The sequence below is a fragment of the Corvus kubaryi genome, unplaced genomic scaffold, assembly GCF_017639235.1.
Source record: "Corvus kubaryi isolate FWS band 111438036 unplaced genomic scaffold, C.kubaryi_AGA036_p1.0 37396, whole genome shotgun sequence".
In the NCBI taxonomy this organism is placed as follows: domain Eukaryota; kingdom Metazoa; phylum Chordata; class Aves; order Passeriformes; family Corvidae; genus Corvus; species Corvus kubaryi.
This window is the reverse complement of record NW_024581135.1, coordinates 9,401,769-9,422,620: the sequence shown is the minus strand read 5'-3', so window position 1 is coordinate 9,422,620 and position 20,852 is coordinate 9,401,769. Positions and strand designations below refer to the sequence as shown.

Here is a 20,852-nt window from a genome sequence, read left to right as displayed (position 1 = left end):
CAACCACCTGGGTAAAGCCAAAAGAACAGGCAGATAGCCTGATCATGGTGGGAAAAGCTGAGGTGACAGCTCTGGATGTTCTTGATAAAAGGTCATCACAAGTTTCAGGTATGCCTTGGTGCTGAGTTGTCCAGTTCCATCCTCTCCTCCTTTTGCATCCGTCTTCTCCTGCATGTTTCACTCTGTTTCACTTGGCCAAAGCCATGTCACTCCAATTAAATCACACCCCAGCCAAACAAATTTTCCAAGACTTCTCCAGCTGGAGCCTGTCCCCAGCCTAAGGGTAACACAAGCGGGTGTCAAGAGACTGAGGATGACAGAGATGAGTGAGAGGACCCTTCAGAGGCTATGCCAAATTTCTGGGAGAAGCACTACGAAGAGTGTGGTGTGCAATGCCATTGTGGCAGAGCCACTTTCCTGGCTCAGTGTGGTCACTTTCACCTCATGATTAAAACAAGAGTTTTCAGTGTCAAAATTTATGTGACTTTCCACTCTGGACAGAACTGGTGAAAAGAGAATTCAGATAATTTTTGTCTGGTCAGCATGCAATGTGCAGTGAGATGCCAATGCTTGGTCAGTGCCAAAAGCTGGCCTAGAAACTCACAGCTGATGCAAGCTCTTTTTATCTGTCTCTCATACTTAGAGCATGCACAGAGCTTGGCATCCATGCACGAGGTGATGTTACACTGTAAGTATCCACAAATGGCTCAAATAAAAGGGTTATCCTCACTGCCCTTACATGACTAGGAAGCATCCACTGATGGATGAGGTGAAGATGGGGACAACAAAGGTATCAGTGGTGACACTCTCCCAGGGGGGCACTTGCTGCTGTATCCATCCTTTAATTCCAACATCCAAACCTGTCTGAGCCTGGACACTCTTCCCTACATCCAATTTCACTCTGGCAAAATCCTCAATTCAATGTACTTGATCCCAATCCTGGTGTTTAAAAGGCAAACAAAAAGATTCTTGCAAAGACACAAGCAAACAAAAAAAAGGAAATAAAGGGATCAAGGCTCTGATATCACCACAAAGTAAACCACATCATTTGTGTCTTTTGTAACTGTCAGTTTGCCTTCCTTCCACAGCAATAAAGATGAAAAAACCTGCCTGCCACCTTCAAAACACTCTACAAGAACTGATTAATCAGCACAATAGGCCACCACAAATCTCAGTTCCTCCAAATACTTTTGTTGAGAAGGATTTACATTGCCTTGGTCTCCTTATCTGTAAAATGCAGACAAAAAGCTTAATTGATTTACTCAACGCCAAATTATGACTCAGAGCTAGGATCAGAAATCAGGAATTTCTGGCTCTGGCTCCTTTTCCTCAAAGACTGTAAAAAAGTCTGCTATGTCTGCATCCTTTTCAGGTACTTCAAAATAGCTTCAGGTTCCCTGGTACAACAGTTTCCCATGTCTAGATGCACAGATCTCCCAACAGCCACAGCAAAATTAGAAGCTGTCCTATTCTGAATTGCTCAAGTATCACAGCGACAGCCATGGCATCATCATTCCCAAAAGCCAGGGCTGAGGTGTGGTGCATTATTAAAAGCAAAAGGGCACTTGAAGACTGCAGCCAGCCTCTGTGCAAACACAGGGCTTGCCCCTTCAGGGTGCACCCACCACTTACCCAATGCAGGGATTGTTTTGGTATCTTGGTGCTGTGTAGGAGAAAGGAGAAATGTTCTTGTCCACGAAAGAGCCAAACCCCAGGCGGAAATTGCTCGTGAGCTTTCGCATCTCTTCAGCCAGCTTGGTCCCCAGATTGCGGATATTGTCCAGGTCATCGTTCATGGACAGCGAGAGATCCATCAGGTAGTAGAGGTCCACGGGATAGTCCTCCACCTGCCGCACCTGAACTCGGAACGAGGTCTGGTCACCTGCACACACACAAAAGGGTTGAGCACGGTGAAAAGGAAACTCCCAGCACACATACAAATCCAGACTGCATGCTGCTTTTTTCACTTTTCAAAAGAAGAGGGTGAGGGGAATAAGCTTTTCCAAATACACCCCTTAGGAGACAAACAGGAAAACAGGTATTGGCTTTGGGTCCTCTAAGCTATGTAGTGTACTGGCTGGCAAGAAAAAGACATGGAGTGCATGTCTCTGTTTAGCTCTTTGGAGGTGCGGGAAAGGGTCTCTCCATCTCATCTTAGAGAACATCTAAGGGAGGGACACATGAGAAACACTGTTGCCCTGGGCTGTGTGCAGTCCAGGGATGTTTTCCTAGAAAACGGGAAAGAAAAGCAGAGTGAACCTTAAATGGGTATTTCATGGACTACTGAAACACTGCCCACACATACTTGGGTACATTCTCAAAGCAAACCAGGAGCAGTCCATGAAGTCCTGCACAAAAGAGAGGAGGTGGAGTAGGAGAAGGAAGAGAATCAAGAGAAAAGAGCCAGCACAAGGTGAATGCAAGATGTCCTCTGAGCTGTGCAGGGAAGTCAAGGTGAAGCAGACACGGAAGAAACATCTTTGAAAAGGAGCTCCCCCCAGAAAAAAGAGCTGGAGAAATCAGGGCAAAAGGGAAGTGAACTGGGAAAAGAAAGTTGTTAGGGTCACCCAGGGAAGCACTGAGGCAGAGGTAAAACTTCCTGAAGTGAAGAACACAAGGGAAGGAGCTGACAGGGCTGAGTCACAGGCTGTGCAGATGCGAAGAGAAGCAGAGGAAAGTCTGTCTTTGACCTTCCCCTTTGCCAGACTGATCCACTAGAAATCTGGAAGGGGTGCCAGGGAAGGCCACCACAGGCAATGCCTATGCCTCAAAAAAGCTGAAGTGGCTTCAAAGTGAACTTATCAACTTCATACCAGATGGACCTCAGTGGAACCAGACAGCAGGTAGCAAAAGTTTGCCTTTCACTTTGCTAAGGGAGGGTCTAAATAAAACCCCAAACCCCAACCTCACAAGCCAGGCTGGTTTGGAGATCCCATGTTCCCAGCTGCCCCCTTGGCCCCTTTTCCTGTTCAGTGGGGTCTCAGCCCCAGGGAATTGGATCCTTTCAAAACCAAGATCCCACTGCTGCCCTCTCCAAGCCCTTCATGGCTAAGGCTGAACTTGGGGCAGTGGCAGGTTCTGCAAAACACTTGTGGCTTCCCCTCTTCTTCCCCAGAAATGAAACTCACATTTTTTACTATTGTGAAAACATTTCCCTAACCACTTTGTTGTTCTCATCCTTGTGCACAGCAGCACAGCTGCTCCCACTTACTTCCAGCCCAGCAGCAACAGCATCCCAAAACTGCCATGCTGGCATTGCACAGCACAATGCCTGGCACCTGGGGTAGGCTGCACCGAGCTAGGACTCCTCAAACAACACCCTCCTTCTCTTTAAGCATTTCCCTACAGCCTGCTACAACCCCACCTGAAAAAGGCAGGGCTGCAGGAGGCACCCTGGGCAAACATGCACATGTAGATACTGCCCAGCTGTAGGAAGCAGGAAGCTCATGCCATAAATATTCCTCCTTATTCTCCCCAGCTTTCTTGCCCAGCAGGAGTTGGACTTTACCAGCACAGGGCTGGGATGTGGAGTGCAGCAGGTGCTCCAGGTGGGCCTCACATTGTACCTGGCATGCATTTTAGGGAGGAACAAAGAACATAACTCATGTACCACAAAACCTGTTAGCACTGATTGAGGGTAAAAGACTGTGATTGCAAGCTTGACTTAAATTCAGTGCTGCAAAAATATGTTTAAGTCTGGGAAAATTCATTCCCATGCCCCTGTTTTTCATTCCTACCTATTTTTCCCACTGGAAAAGGGGATGTGTCCTCTGTATTTTGCAATATTGTCATGTCCAAAACACCGTTCTTCCTGCCAGAGAGGGTATTTGGAATGCTGTGATCAAACGTGCTTCTCTTAATAATTACGAATTTATTAGTCCCTGAGAAGCACCAAAACCAACAGGATCCTGTGGTTGGTTCTTCTTTCATTCCTAACTGCACAAACCAATTATGTCAGAGAAAATATCACTAATGTATGTAGATGTAAGTGCAAAAGAATTTATTATTCTCTGTGGACAGTATTACTCTCACACTTCTAGGGATAATCCAGCCCCCTCCTTCCTCATGTACTGTCGCCACCATCCCCTCCTTAGAGCTTTTACTGAAAAGTTTTAAAACCAGGGCTTAGTTCAGAAATTTTTCTTGGATACTATCACACAGAGGCAGTGCAGAAACTGGAAAAATTGATTTTGGTCAATTTAAGAACATAAACTCGACAATCGTGCTTATCCAGCTTATTCCTGCTTGGTAAGGCTTATGGTTTGATGGGCAACACAGCTTGCATCTATTCATTTTTTAAGTCCTTTTACACTGTTTCTATTTAATTTAACTAGGACACACTGCTTTACAGCTGGACTCAAGATTAAAAAGCAATATTATAAAAACTAAATACTCAATCCAAAAGCTACCCGGTAAGGACATTGATTTAAGGCATTCGGAGTTTAGCTGAGGACACAGATTTGGGGATGTGACTTCTGCCACAGGATGATGAGATCAAACTGCCTGGGTGGCAACAGCAAACAATTGACAATCCACTCCCTTCTGCTTCTGCTTAGCGGTCTAAGAATAAAAGATCACCATTGCCACAGACCGCTGCATGAATTCATCTTTGAAATAGTACACCCCTCATGCACAAAATTAAATCAACATTGTCTCCTTTTTGTCTTGGGTTCACAGGGTGAAACCCATTCTCCCAAGCTCAAGGATTAATAGATAATTTAAACTGGGGCTGCTAATACAAGGGTTTAGGAAGTCATCAGCCCAGAGGTGAAGTGCTGCCCAACATCAAAAAGAGAGCAAAAACGGGAGATATTATTACAAACATCTAGGTTTGTCCCTCCTCCTGCAATGACTCTGATGCTCTGCAAGAGGAGCACAGGGAGGGGAGTTCACTGGCTCAGCATGGGAATTGCTGCAGGGGTCCTCAGGGTGATTCCTGCAGCTCACCCCAGACCTGGAGGGCTTCTCCATCACAAAGAACTGAGGATAGCCATGAGCGTGGTCCCCGCAGGGGTGGGCAGAAGCAGCACACCAGCCCTGGGCAGCCCAAGGTATCCAAGAGCACAGACCCCAGGAAGCCACAGGGAGATGGATCCCCACACCCTGCCACCAGTCGGAGTGGTGAACACTGGATGGGTAAAACTGCCAGGGATCAGGAAAGCGGAATTCGCTGAGCACTGGGCACTGCGTGTGGAGGTGGAGGTACAGGAGGTGAGAGGTGGAAGCTGAGCCAGCCCTTTCTGTCAGGAATTGCCTCAAGAAACAGCAGTAATAACAACTCCCTTTTGCTCCCTTTTCAACACAACATTCAGTGGCAGAATCCACGCATCCAGACGCACATACAGTGGTGACTGCTCTCAGGTATCTGATTTTAAGGCTTTGAAGCACATTTTTTTTGGATTTGAGGGTCTGACCAATGACATCTAAGGAAGTTAGTTGAGAAACATGACAACTTCTAATTTACACAGCTAAAACAAAAACCTCTGCAGCAACTGGTAGGCTCTGGGAGAGCACTGGTAGCATGAACACCAGCTCAAACCCCTGTTTTTCTTGGGCAAAACATCAATATTTCACTTTTCTGTATGCTCGTGAGAGCTGTCACAAAACTGTAAGCCTTAGAAACCCACACCAATAGTTTATAATGAATCAAGCTTTTATATTTGCTTCTTATCTTTGCAATAAAGAGCTTTTTTTCCCCTCTTCAGAAATGTCAGCTGCCAAATTTTTGCAAGAATTCTAAACCCACATTAAAGCCTCCCCCCACCATGCAAAAACTTTTGATAACAAGCATGCTCGCATGGCTCAGATGAGCCGTTCCCTTCTAATTTTTAATTAAAAGGAAGAGATTGAAGAAAAGTGATGGCTCAGGAGAATGAAAGAGGGACCTGGCTACAGTCCAAGGCCTGAGTCACAAGTTCAAATCTCCATCTTCTGCCTTGATCCCATAGCTCTTTTGCATACCGACAGAAAACAGATACGTGGGTTTGTTTCCAATTTATAGAAGGAACTGTCTCAGTTTCGAGTCATGCCCTGGCTGCTTAGTAGAGGAACCAAAGTTATTTTAACTCCTTCCACGCAGTGATTCCATTTTTAAGCTGAGCAGGTTCCTTTTAAACACACGTAACTGTTAAGACCATTATTGGTAGCAGTTGTGGGTGGGCTTTGACTGACTTTGCCCAACAGCAGTGTCCTCTCACAGAGGACACGTGCCCCAGCCCCAAACCTGTTTGTGATGCACTACCGAAGGTCACAGGTATGGAAGGGGCCAGCAGTCACCTGCTTTAGTGGGCTACAAGGCCACGAGCTACAATGTGCTCTTGGCATGTGCTGGCCACCTTTTCTCCCTGCCCCCACACCCCATGGAGCCCTGGGGACTCACCAGGGCGAAGATTCAAGGCGACCTTCTGAGGCGTGATCTGCGTGACATCCAGGTGGCTCTGGCCAGAGCCCTTGCTGCTCAGAGGGACGTTCCTCACCACGCTGATGCTGCTGCTGGGGTTCTCGATGGCTCCGGCACAGCCGTTTGCAATCAGGTTCTGCAGGAAGTCGCACCGGGATGTGATGGACTTTGTGCTGCCAAAATCCTGGGGGTGAAGAATGGACAAAAAGGAAGTGGAGGGGAATACATCAATCCCACAGCAGGGGCTTTGCTTTGACATGCTGGTACCTAACAACTAGGAGATGGCAAGGAGAAGCTGGTGTCCTTTGGGATGACTGTACTTGGAAGGAGCCTGCACTGAGCCTTGAGCCTTTCAAAGGGATTGACCAAAAAAGGAAATTCTACGAGGATCTGAACACTGAATTTGCTCGCAGAGCACTGAAACAGAAAGCTAAGCCTATGTTTTCAGCCCAGCCCCAGAAGCTGCACCTGTTCCCAGCCCTGGCCACAAGAGAGCAAGGCAAAGCACTTGGTTTGCTGCGGGGACAGCCCACTGCCTTCCCTATTATTTTATGCACATACGTTGCCTCAAAGGAGCTTTGCAAAAGACAGAAGAAAGGACAAGGAGGTGGCACTGAGGGAAGCAGGACAAACCCACCAACCCAGAGAGGGCCAAGTAAAGATGTGAAGCTGAAGACAGGCTGGATGGCTCCAGGGACCTGCACCCTCTTCCCTGGGTGAGACACCACACGTCCCCACACAAGCACTGCATGGAGAATAAGGGAGGTGGGCGAGACTTCCCGGGAGCTGGTTAAAGTGCAGTCTGTGCCCACTACAGGCAGTTAGGCACAGGCAGCAAGGTGCAGGCAGTGGCCCACTCCCAAAGGATGGCCAGGAGTCTCCCAGCACCCATCCCAGAGCTCCAGCCCTTGGTGCGAGCCCTGTGCGTGGTGCACAAAGCAGCCTTGTGCAGGGCAGCACTCAGGAACAGCCGGGAACACAATGCACCCTTTTGCAAAGAGCCTGTTTGTTAGAATGCCTTTTCTTTCCTCCCCAAAAGTGCCAAAGGGAACAAGTCACATGCCCAAAACTTACTGGATTTTCAACAGTCGATTCCTACTTATTTCTGCACTACAACAATAGAGACAACCCTCTTCAGCTCCAGGGCTGAGGGACTAGTACAACATGAAATAATGCAGAGAAGATGCTTGCAGCCATGCCAGCCCCTCCTTCAGCTGTGCAGCCAAAACCAGTGTGGGGCTGAATAAACCTCACTGGTTGCTGAAGCTCCAGCATGGCAGAGGACAGGAGAGACACCAAGGAGGGAGAGGCTCCTGACAGAACCTCATGGGGTGATCTCCAGGGGTCCCTCAAGGACAGGCTTGAATACAGGGCCCTGGGAGACAGACAGAGGCTTCCAGCTGCATTTTTCTCACTACAAGGTCCCAACGCTATTTGAAAAATGCGAGATTTGCATTCCAGCATCCAGCAACGGGGTCCAGCCAAGAAACCGACGACGGCACGTCAGATGGATACAAACACAAATTTCTTGGAACACGTCGTGTAAACAGATGAACTTCCAAAAAAAGGAGGACTGGGACTATTTAAATCATCTCCAGCATGACAAAATAAAAATCAGAATCCCTCACAAAACTGAAAACAACGCCCAGCCTTTCAGAGCCGCACATTTCAGGCAGCCTTGGAGCAAAGTTTCTCTCGGATGTGGTTTTACCTGAAATTGGCAAAAAGCTGGTGGGGTCCAGGTGTTCTCCTGGGCCTATCCACCCAGCAGCAGGGCACCCAGGGAGAGATGCTCTCCTGCTCTCCCAGTACCCAGACCACAGCTCCAGGTGAACACCTCTGCCAGCTCATTTCTGCTGCCACCTATTAGAAAGGACACTCCGACTGTGCAAAGAGCAACACAAACAGCCCAGGGGCACAGCTGGAACTTCTAGTTACTCTCAAGTAATTAACATTGGAGAGAAGCATCCAAATAGGACAATATTTAGGGCTGCTCACATAGCTGCAGCTGCTATCAGGTGTTTCCAAGCCTTCCCAGGGTCTGCTCCAAAGACTCCAAAGGAAGTCCAGGAGGTTGGGGAAAAGCCCCTACACAACTCATAGGTTGGCAGCACCTTTGCGCTCCTCCAGTCCCCAGGTCCCCCTTGCTTGACCCAGCTATTTTCTCTAAACTTTCTTCTAAAATGGGTCCAGAGGACTTGCCAAAGGGCAGCAACTGCTAAGCTGCAGATTCAACCAAACCCAGGTATTTTCTTGCTCACTGCAAAGCCGTATTACCTGATATCCACCCCTCAGGGGTGCAAATGCCTGAGGGGTGGGTGGTGCACCTCAGCACCTAGGGGCGCAGGACTGACCCCTACTTCTGCTTGATTTCTTACCCAGGCAGAGTAACACTGAGCAGGGGGATGATGGTGCCCTTGGGAAAGTCCCAGCAATCACCACATTACTCTGCAAACACACACCCAACCTGCAGCCACAGGTCAAAACCCAAAGCCAAAACTGGGACTACCAGGTACCACCCAATTCTAGTGCAAGGTTTTCTGTGACAGAGAAAATCAAAGCTCATGGAGGTTCAGTTAAAGGGAAAAAGGATGAGCAGATCTGGGGAGTAAAGGGCATTGCACAGGCCCAGACAGCTCATGAGGAACCACACCAAAAGGCACCCCCACAGCAGCACGCTGGTTCAAGCCCCAGTTTTCCCCAAGCAGGGAACACCCTGCGGTTAGTTAAGCAATTCAGTGCGCCCACATACCTGCCAAGCTGCCCGCAGGCCTGCTTGGGCAAGAGCTGCCCCTCACCAGCAGGAACCACCCCGAACACTGCTCCGTGCCACAGAGGAGCGCTGGCTGGGAAGGTCCCCCAGCCCCTGTCAGCAGCTCTGGCTGCTCCAGCCCCCCTGGCAGTCGCGGTCCGGCCTCGGCGCTAACGAGCTCACAAAGGCGAATGCACCCGAGCAGGCAGAATGAATGGAGACAACAGCGTGACAATTACATGCTCATCAGTTCGACAGTTTTAAGACAAATTGCTTGGTTCATGCGATAAAAATGGAGAATAGCATTCACTGTATCTAACATCTAATTCCTGACTAGGCATGTCCCTACCATTTTTTGGTTTAATCAATCCAGTTCTGCATTAAATCAGTCTGAAATATGCCTGCTTTCTCCATTTAAAAAAAAAAACAACCTTGACATGTTCCCTTTTAGGAACATCCTTGGTTTTCTTTCCTCGTTCTCTAGGCATACCTTTCTGAGATGGGAGAGGATGGGGTAAAAGCACCTGCTGGAAAACAGAGGGTGCCATTGAGGAAATTTCGGTTCACTTACTCAAAAAGGACATTTCAGTTTAATTAATGTGTATCTCTAGTTTGTGTGTACACACACAAATGCATCCACATAAATAATGGATAGGTGAACACAGTTCATCCACCTAACAAACACATCTAACAAACAAGAGGAGCCTCTGCACACTGGTACACTGCTCCCCAAAGCAGCAAAAAAGAAAACATCATGTTGAAATTTCCCCTCCCATACTGGTACTCCCAAATGCTCTTTTGAAGAGCTTCCCCCCCTGCAATGACCCCAGGTAGGTTTATCATGATCACAACCCACACCTGTTTATCACACCTGCCCTGGAAGCTCAGAGGACAGCACTGAAGCCACTTCCAGAGCTCCCTGTTCTCCCCAGCAAACCCAACAAGTCCTGCTCAGCCTGGGCAACCAGGTGCCACTGCGAAAAATTCATCAAGCATCCTCTCCACACACATGGAAACCAGGCTGCCACAGAGATCACAACCCCACAGGCCAGTGTGAAGTTTCCAGTCATTTTACCAGCACCATGTCAGCAGTTTCTTGTCATTTCCAGCTTCTCCTGGACCTTGCAGATTCCTCAGATTCCAGCATGGATGGAAAGGCTGCAGCAGTCTCCACCACCCAAGAGTAATTCTCCCTCAGAGAATGTTTCAAGGCATGCTCAGGTGATGGTTAAGGCCACATATTCACACCTCCTCTTCTAAGAGCCACTGAAATCACCTCCTTTAAGGCCTGGCTTTCAAGGTATTCTTCCATGAGCCAACAGAATCGATGTCTGCTGCCAGATTTCCAAGAGCCCAAAGGCTTGTGGTTATCTGAGCAGCCCCTGGAGGCTCTAGGGCTGCTGCACACCAGAAGCTGCTATCATCAGCTCATCCATCATCACCCCTTTGGATGGGAACAGAGATGCTGAACACAAGCAGAAGTGAAGAGAAGTCCAACCAAGCCAGGGGACGTGATGCACCTTGTACCAACAGGTTAGGAGGTGGCAGTCATAAAGTGAGAGCACCGTGACTGCTCTGCTGTAAGGTCTATCTGTACACATCCCCTTACCCTCAATTCAAGGCAATGTAAACCCCAGGAACCTTATCCCTCCTGGGAATCTATTGGGATAGGGCTCCCAAACAAACTAGTGTGATGGTACCACCAAGTGATATTATTCCCCAAATATTTCCCCAAAGGAAATTCAAGAAGGTATACATATACAGGAAGATCAATAATATACATAACTATACTTTGTATAGCTATATATACATATATATATATATTTAAAAAACATAAAACAGACATCTCTACATTTACTGTATACATAATACACAGAATTATACATGTACTGATAGACTTCTACTATATATATATTTCCCAACAAAATTATTAATTGTTGCCTACAAAGTTGATAAAGGCTGGCCCAGTTTGCTCCCAAACCTGTAAAGTAAATGTAAAGGGAGCACAAAGTACACACAGATCAGCTGATTGAGGTTCTACCACAACATAACTGCCATCTGTGGAAGCCACTCCAGTATGTTACCCCTGATTTATAAACAACAGAAGAGCTGTAAAATCTGACTGGCGTATGTGCACCCAGGCAACATAGATAGCGGATGGCAGCTAATGGAAAAAGCTAAGGAAAACATATTAAGAGCTATTTAATAAATTTAATAACCTGACTAGGCTGCAGCAGAGGGAAGGGGAATAAGGTGGTGAAATGACTATGAAAAGAAAGCAGATGTTACAGAGTTTGTAATATTACTTTAAAACTTTTTAAAGTTGAAAAACTCCAGGCATCTTTTGAAATCCCATTACCTCACCTGATGATCTCACCCAGAGAAATAATTTGTTTCAAACAGTACATGCTAAAAATAAACAAACAAATAAATAAATAAATACAGAATTAGAATAAGAACTTGCTAGGTTTTAGCATGTAGCATGTAATGGGAACAGCAGCTTTTAAGCACATAGCTCTTGGCACAGAACACCTTAAACTGTGTATTTTTAAATAGCTGATGGCAGGCTAAAGGTCAGGAAGTATTACGGGACTTCCCTGTAAACACCCATCTTCCTCCTTGGCCCCTCCATTCCAGTTAGGAATTTTCTTTTTTTTTTTTGGTAACTATCCTGTTTGCATGACAAGAGTCGGGCTGCCAGTCCCATTAGTACAATTAGTGGTCACAGTGACCACAAGATAAACATTTCCACTAGCAGCATTTTGCAGAAAGTTGTCTTTTGATGCCAAGTAAGAAAACAACAACAACAAAAAGCACAAACTATTGGGTTCCCATAGCTTAATAGCTGGCATTCCTGGATCCAGTCTCACCACCACAGGTTAGCTGGCTGGAAGAGGAGCTCTTACAGCTGTTTACAAGATGTGTCAGAAGCAAGATCTATTGCTTCACCCTTTCCCTTCTGCACACCAATTGCCTTGCTAGAAAAAAACACCCCATGAAAGCTATTATGCTGTCAGGCAGTGCGGTGTTTGCAGCGTTACAAGGTTTTCCTTGGAGAGCTGCAACTGTGCCTAGGAGTGAAAAATCCAGTGAAATAGACCTGGAGAGCCAGTGGCTGGCCCACCCCCCCAAGACCCAGCCAAACCAGGGGGACTGGAAGTCACCTTTGTCCCACATCCATCTCTATCCCCAACCCCATCCTCTGCCCTGGAGCTGCAGCTGCCCCAAGCAGCCCCGGCAGGAGGAGGGATGGGAACAGCAGAGGGGGCAGTGCCTGCATCCTCAGCTCAGCAACACCAGCTGCAGCTGGAAGGTGAAGTGAGTGCTCAAAAGGGGACAGGGATGGCCACAGTAGAGGAATAAGGGTCAGCAGGGAACAGAACAGCATCTCCACTTGCCATGCCCATTGAGAGGTTCAAGATCATCCCCTGCTCTGGGATTCTCACATCCCAAACCTGGTTCCTGACACAGCAGCTGTGCCTGCAAGGCATGGTTTTTCCATGCATCTGAAAGCATCCAAAAGTCTCTCTTGAACACTTAGGATAGGGACTAAGCAGGCAACTGCTTTGTATGCATCAGACATTATCAGGTCTTTCACATACCTTGTTCTCTAGAAATTGTAAGTCTACTTGATAAGACATATATTGGATTATATATATAAATCTAAACTCATGAGCAGCCCCTAGGGAGCAGGGGGAGGTATTTGCAATTCCTCACAAAGAAAGAGGTGCAATTGAATAAGGATAAGCAGCTTCACCATCAACAGAAGGATGTATTTTCCCTCTGAAGTGCTTGGTTACTCTATGCAACTCATGGCACCAATGCCAGAAGCATGGGTCACACCCCCAAAATGACACAATAGATTCAGAAAGGAGAATTATCTTTGTTACAGACAAAGAGCCCACGCCAGGCCAGGCCACGCAACAAGGGACACGTAGCAGGACACCAGCCAGAGGCTTGGGGCTTTTTAGGGAGAGAGCTTAGGAGCAAGGCTCCCTGCAACACAGAGTCCATGCAGGGATCCAGCATCCACCGAAAACAAGAAGGTGGTTGAAGGGACAGAGGGACTGAAGGAACAGTGCTGCTCTGTTGAGGGTACATGGGGGCCAGTGGGGTCAAACACTTATTTCCTATGATGTCAAAGAGCTGAGGAGTCACATACACCCAAAACACGCACGGCATGGAGCACCCGCTGCCCTCGCCCCCTCCTTCTATCATGGGACTGAGTCAGGAACAGGCAAGGTGAGAAAAGAACTCTCTTCCAGCCTTACAGAAAGCATGCAAGACAAACGAGGTATGCCCACCTACCTCCTTGGAGCACCAGGCACACTTGGGATGGATGAGGAGACACTCTTCACAGGACGTGGCGCTTCCACTGGTGCACAGATTGAGACCTTCAGCAAGAGAGAACAGGATGGGCTGAATGGTTACTCCAAAACAGTGTTTAGGGGTGCTCTGAGACATTCTTAATGCTAAACATACTGTAAGTTCAAACAAGAGCAAATAATCTCCTAGGAGCCTAAAAGGCAGGAGAAGCTGTAAATCTTTCTTCACCTGTAAGGAGGTCTTGTTTTCTTTTCCTTCCCAAAGGTAAATGAAAAGGACAGAAACTTGCTTTGGGGTGCTGAGAACCTCTAAAATATTACTGAATCTGGTGATTTTTCTTCACTCTTTTTCAATGGTTTCTGGTTAATCAAAGAGTCCAGCTACTCATCATCCTAATGAAGTATTTCCATTGCTGTGGACAGAATGCAATAACTGTTTGACCAGCCTGAAACACAGAGCTGGCTGTCCAAAAGCCCCCAAGACGCTGACTTTTAAAGTCACATCTTTAGGCATATCTTCTCATTTTTTCTAGCTGGATATATGGGGGAGCCTCTCCCCAGAATTTTCATATTAAAGCACTCTTGAAACACATCCATCTCCCCTTTCTGCACAGGTGATTTTCACAGCAGACTCATGTTACATTAAATTACTTTTATTTTACTACGAGAGACATTTCCACAGGATATCCAGGTTAAGCCTTGCAGTGTGTTTGCACTGGGACATGTCCAAGGAAGGCAGCAGGGGTGGAAGACAACGAGGGCTCTCCCTGCCCGTGATCCCAGCAGGAGCATCAGCTCCTGGATTGCTGGTGTCCAGCAGCACAAGGGGTCTCGAGCAAGTTTCACTTACAAAATCCACAATTTGGGCTTTGGGCTTTAAAAATGAAGTGGAACCACACAGGTAAAGCTGAAGTAGACATCAGTGGTATGGGCTTTGAATGCAGCAGCTTGTTCAAGCCTGCCTGTGGCTGTGAACGTGCCCTTCGATACCACTGACGGCCCAGCTCCCCTGGGTGCAGCTATTAACTTCCACTGTCAATAAATGATTAAAGAAATCTTCAACTGAGGTTTCAGCACAGAGGCTGCACACTCCAAATGAAACGCCTCAGGCTTGAACTCCCAGTCTGCTATTTTTTCCAACCCAAATGTCAATAAAAGCATTGTCAGGCCCCTATTTTCAGCCAGTTGCATCTGCAGATACCAGCGCACCACGCTGCTACGGGGTGCAATCTGCAGATTCCACAGACTTGCCAATAGCTGCTGAAGAGCCACATGGAGTTTTCTCCTGTCCCAAGAACTTTCTGCCATGAGAGCTTTGGAAGAAGGATTTTTGCTGTATCCCACGTGAATATTGCACCGAGAAACGAAAAGCTGCCTGGGTTGCTCCCATAAGGGGCTGGGCTGTGAGCACAGGAAACAGTGAATCAAGCTGGACAGCTGGAGGAAAACCTAGCAAGCCCTGGACTAGAAACAAAAGGAGGATAAGTAGGTCCTGTCAGTCATTCTCAGTCACCGCAGAGGCCTGACTGTGCCAGAGCCCTGCACTGACGGGTCTCTGCTGCCCGCAAGGTGGTTAACTCTGACCCCAGAGAGCCAAGCCCTGCACTCTCTCTATGGCTCTCATTCAAACAGGCTCCTTGGGCTCATTCATACCAAACAAGAGCCTTCTTAAAGAGTGTGGGGTTTTTTTCCTTCTGGCTGTTACCACATACCCAGACGTTTCATTCCTTGTTCCCATTCAGAAGTTATATTCCAGCTCCTGGACATTTCAAGAGCTCAAAACAGAAATAGTATAAAGCAAAATGTAACTTGTTCAACTGAGTTAAAATTTAGACAGCAATTAACACTTGCATTTGCAAACCCTAAAACGTGGCCCAAAGCCTCTCCTTGAGAGCTGCTGCTCTGGCAGCCATGCACAGGGTAACCCAGCAGAAGTAATGGACTTTACACAGCAAATACTTGCATTCATACCCTGGCTACCCAGGCCCGGCTCTCCCACAGCTTCACTTGCCCATCCACATGGAAATATTTACCTCCATTCCCGACTGCTGGATTTTTGAGAGTTTACTTAGTCACAGTAATAGCTGGCTGAAAAGCAAGGTCTCCTCCTTCCACTGCGCGCCATGACCAAAGCAGCCCACGCTCCTGTGGCCAGCCATGGGGTGACATTCTTCCCGGTGGCAGCTTTTGAACTTTCCAAGTATGCTTTTCTTTCCACTCCGTAGCAACACTAAACCATTTCCAGCATTGTTGTGAAAACAGAGCTTTGTGAAGCCCTCCAGTTTTAGACTGAAACCTGAGCTTTTTGAGCTGGAGTAGAAACATGCAGGATTTTCCAGATGCAAGTCTTTGCTGTGCTTGATTCAGTGCAGTCTTTCCTGAATCAGGCAGAGGAAGGACCTGATGATGCTCATGCCAGTCCAGATCCTTGCAGATACTGGGGCAAGTCACCCAGTGAGACTGGAAGGAACTCAGTCTGCTCTTTGACTGTGATACATTTAATGAAACCACTCCTGAAAAATCAACTAAACTTCTTATAATGGGGAAAATTCTATCCAGGATTTAGCTGGGATTACTCTGGAGGCAAATAATCCACCCCCCCTGGATTGCTGAGCTGCACAGCCCACATAGTCCTTCATACTGGTGCCACTTAGTCCTACACCCTGCACCCTACTTATTTTGCACAGTAGTGTCCAGCAAGCACAAAGAACATCTCCAAATGACATCCTTCTCTTGGACTGAGCTGCAGGAGAGCCCAAAAAAGCAGAGGAAGACAGTGTATCCCACCAGACTGTGGAGATTTTAATACATCAAACTACAGATGCAGAGCAAGATAGGAAACTCTCACGAAAGGTACTCAGCAAATTTACTCATAAAGATGCTCCAGGCAATCAGACCTCATTTTAAACCTGTTCTGCAAGAAATCCTAGTTTGGGCAGCTCCTCAAACAGAAGTGAATGTACTAGCTTGCTTAGGGAAGACAGAGAAGAGGAAAAAAAGAAAGAGATGCACTTTATACAGCTAAGCATGAAAAAAGAGCATTTTACCTGTGCTTGCAATAAGCATTCTAAGAGACTTGTCCCCAAGATGGTCTGCTGCAATACTGAACCATCAATTTCATGGACCAGACACACACCAAAAAGAAGTTAAGAAAACCTTTTCTGAGCTTTTGCAATCGTGCCACAGCCCTCTGCAAGATAAGCCACTTCTTAAGAGCATTCATTAAAGTATCAAGCACTGACATAAGTACTGGAATGGTGGGCTTAGGCATTTTGTGGGCACCCTTCTCATTAAAAAGCTTCCCCAAGCACTCAGAGAGGAGAGAAACCCCATCTCCAGAACTGCTGGAGCGGAGTTACACACTGCACTGCAATTCATCTATGTGTGTGGAAACCGTGGGAGCATCCCCACGGGGGACAAGGACCTCTCCCTCTTGGTGCCAAGCGGACGGGGCTGGATGATACAAGGTGCGAACGTGGAGACCGGTCACCGGCAGGGCGACAGCCTGTGTGTGGCTTTCTGCTGCTGCTCCTCATCCCATCGATTTACACATAGCGCTCAGGCAAACATCCCGGGGAAGTGCTTATCCCTGAACAGAAGTGGCTGCAGCCGCTTCCATTAGGAATATATAGAGAGCGAGTCGTATAAATAGCAGTTCGGTGCTTCTTAAGACGAAGGTGTGACACCCCGCGGACGCGGTCCGTGCCCCGCAGCGCTGCCGGAGCGCGGGTCCCCGCCGCCCGCAACGGGGGCACGGCGGGAGGGGGCCGGGGAGCAGCGCCGTGCCGGGGCCGGCGGGGATGCACGGAGAGCCCCGGCAGCGGCCACCCCCGGGCGCGGGGACAGCGGGGACAGCGGGGACAGCGGGGACAGCGGGGACAGCGGGGACCCGCGTCCCGCCGGCTGCGGGCGCACGGCAAAGCGGGCGCCGGGGGAGGCACCGGGAAGGGGGGCGAGAGGAGGAGGGAACACAGACGGTAACAGAGTGCACCGAGGCGGGTCTGGGGGACAAGCCGCCTTCCGGAGCGGCGTTCGCAGGGCCCGGGGCGGCGGTAGCGGAGCGGCCCTTACCTCTGCCGGGCTGCAGCGGGGCGGCCAGGAGGAGGAGGCGGAGGTGGAGGAGCGGGGGGGGCCGGCGGGCGGCGGCGGGGGCCGGCAGCCCCCCTCGGCGGGGCATGGTGCGGCGGCCGGGGCGGCCGGGCTGCCCTTCCCGGCCGGGCCCTCCCCGTCGCCTTTTGTGCGGCCGCGGCGGCGGCGGCGGGAGGAGGAGGCGGGGGCGGCGCCGCGGAGCTGCCCGGGGGCGGCGGGACGGGACGGGGCGGGTGTGCGGGTCCCCGTGTCCGTGTGCCTGTGTGCCTCTCCGTGTGTCCGTGGGTCTGTGCGCGTGTCTGTCCCGCTCCCGAGGGTGCGCTGCCGCCTCCCCGCCCCGCCGCCCCGCGCAGGGAGGCGTAGCCCCGTCCGCTGCGGGCTCGGAGCGGGACCCGCGGGCACGGCCGGGCCCACGCACACGGGACGCGCACCCACGGACACGCACAGGCTGCCGCTGCAGATGCACATGCACCCGGACAGACAGCTGGCCACAGCCAGACACGCACGGCGTGCGCGGACACACAGAGATGCACCCACAGAATGTGCACGCGAAGAATGCGCGCCCGCCTCTCCCGCTCACAGCGGGGCTTGCACTCATTCCCCACGGGTCAATGCCTGCTCTTACGTGGCATTTTCCTGCTTCAGGGATTTTCTCTGTGCAAACAGACTGTGTCCATTTACTGAAGGGCTCCTTGAGCCAGGGCACCCGGGCAGCGCTGCGCTCACTGCCTGACGGCTTTTTGGCACGGTCCACGCCCCCACCGCTTGGGACATCAACACTTCAGATCGAAAGGAAGCATCGGGTTTATGATCGTGTTTGCGTTGCTGGAGAGCTTTCTGTATTCTTCTGCTTTTAAAATAAAACACAAATTATCCCTAGAGCTGATCATTGATTTTAAAAGCAATTTGTAGTAACAGGTAACCTATCCCTGACCTGCAGACCTTCATGGCACCCTCGTGTCTACTAGATTTCACCATCAGATTTTGCTTAAAACACATGTGTTGTGTTGCTGTTCTCAGACAGAAGTGATTAACTGTAATGCCACCTGCCAAAATTTCCCCTGGCTTTCACTGATTTCCTACACTGCTTTCACAAACCTCGCTGATTTCTTCAACCTCTTCATACCCCCCAGGATAAACCAGGTTTGGGTTTAAAGTGACTATTTGTTGTTTTAGGAAACACACAACTACAAAAGTTGTAGCATTTTAACTGTCCCGCTGCTGCTAAATCAAACCAAGTCCTGGTGTGGCTGTAGGAGCATCACAGCCATACTGCTTGCAACCAGTGCAAAAATATCACTAAATGCCTCATCAAAACTGCTCCCATGGTAGGAGTGTGGTATGTGGGACAGGCAGTAACCTAAAAGCTGCCCTCGAGCTATTGGCTGTGTGTGGGGAAAGGGACAGTGTCAGCCTTCCCTGTTATCCCAAACACATAATAAGGTGTATGCTGTCACCCTTTATTAATAATAAAATTAATACTGACCATGTTGGGCTGACCTGGAAATGCAAGATGTGGTATGAAGAGACTTTGATGCAGGTTGTTCCTCTGTGGTGTACTTTTTAATATTCCTGTGGGAAAAAAAAAATTAAATGCAGATCCTGCACTTGCAAAAGGTAAATTACCCAATATGAGCCTTACTGCCCAGAGGAGCCTTGTGTAGACCTAGAAGTTGCTCCTTGGATCTTCTGGCCGTGCCCAAGTACCCCAAGACACAACTACAACTACAAATATCCATGGATAGACTAATGTTTGAGAGCTTTAAACTATTCCTAGTTGTAGGAGCAGGGAGACCCTCATCCCTTATCCCTGAGTCTTGTCAAGCTGCCCTGGGAGCTACTGGGTGAAGGAGCAGATGCACAGGGGCGAGTGTGAATGAGCAAGGGGGGAAAAGGAAAAGCAGGGGCATGGGGTGAAGAAACTACTCAGAGGGAAGGAAACCACCTTCAGAGACTCAGCTGTGGCATCTCAAGGAGCAGGAAAGAGGGCTTGAGGAAGCGGGCAGTACTTTCAGAAGGAATGTATTGCAGCAGGACCAGAGCCAGGCGAGGCGTAGGAGCTCGCCAGTCACTGGTTATATTTAGCTGGGCTCAGCTGAGGCCGAGCTCTTGCTTTCTGCAGGCACTGGGCACTGGCACAAGCACCTGGTGCCCACCTTGCCCAGGCTGTCCTCATCCCACAGCCCCCATGAAAAACCCCCATGAGAAGGGGGAAGGTCAGGAGCTGCTACTATGCAATTTTTGAGCATTAAGATGTTGTCAGCGCTCAGCATCTGCTATCAGTCATCATGTTTTTCAAGCCAAATCCTTTGAAGGTCCCACAGAGTCACAGGCTGTTTATCTTACCCCAGTGTAACACCACTGACCAACAGACCACAGTGTGGTGTGTACAGAAAAAGACCCCTGGAGCCGCAGGGGAGGACGTGCTGTGGCTTCCCTGATGAGAAGAGTGTTAATATCCTTCTCTGAAGCTGGTGCTGTTCTCTTGCCCCACACACAGCAGCAAAAGGATGTAGTTGCACAAATGGCCAAACAAGCAGCTGTAACACCAAGAGGGGGAATTTGTGGTGATTGAACATGAGGTGGGCAGCTCGGCCCCAGAGCAAGCAAGCAGCCTTGTGCTCCCTGAGGCTGGCCACAGACCAAGAAATGAGGCATGAGCAGTGGTAATATGTGGCCTGAAATTAGGTGCATAAAGAAGGTGTTGGTATGAATCCTTCCTGCTTGCTGGTGACAAGGGTGCTGGACCAATGTGTCCTGGCTGTTTTTCTGGAGTCAGGGATGGGGTAGCAGTAGAAGCCCCCAAAAAAGTTTGTCTCCATGTATGAAACCAGATAACTCCTTGATCTTCCTCCTGGATTCCCTTATTTTCTCAATAAGGGATTGAGAAAAAAGGCTTTTAGTGCCCATGTTTTAACAAGATTTTTATATACTCAGTAGAAGATGAGTTTGAGGCAGCACCAAGATTTTGGGATGAGAACTGAAAGAAGGGCTCTGTGTCCTCAGGATCTTGACAGGATGACCTTCAACAAAGTCTCCCTTGATCTCCAGGAGCAGCCATCACCATTGCCTGGGTCTTTTCTCTCTTGACCATCATGTCTGCTGTCTAGAAAATGCCGTTCTTGAGGATCACATAGCCCATGAGACTGAGATCCCTCAGGCTTCTCCAAGTACTTAGATGCCACAGAGGCCCTTGGACTTGGGTTTTCAGTATCACTGCACAGTTCCGCTGTAACAGAGAGAGGAAAGTTCCCGTCTGGAAAGGGCTGATCTTTATGTTCACTTT

The 20,852-nt window shown here is 48.9% G+C and overlaps 1 protein-coding gene across 1 annotated transcript in view; it reads right to left on the bottom strand.

The window, feature by feature from the left end:
- ITGB5 (integrin subunit beta 5) overlaps positions 1-17,725 on the bottom strand; it is a 57,959-nt gene extending 40,234 nt beyond the window's left edge. The window contains exons 1-4 of the mRNA XM_042041549.1: positions 17,549-17,725; positions 13,461-13,546; positions 6,380-6,584; positions 1,633-1,882 (exon numbers count right to left, since the gene is read on the bottom strand). Coding sequence (XP_041897483.1) covers positions 1,633-1,882; positions 6,380-6,584; positions 13,461-13,546; positions 17,549-17,654 — 647 coding nt within the window. The 5' untranslated portion in view covers positions 17,655-17,725. The remainder of the gene's footprint in view (positions 1-1,632; positions 1,883-6,379; positions 6,585-13,460; positions 13,547-17,548) is intronic.
- Between the last annotated feature and the right edge of the window lie 3,127 nt (positions 17,726-20,852).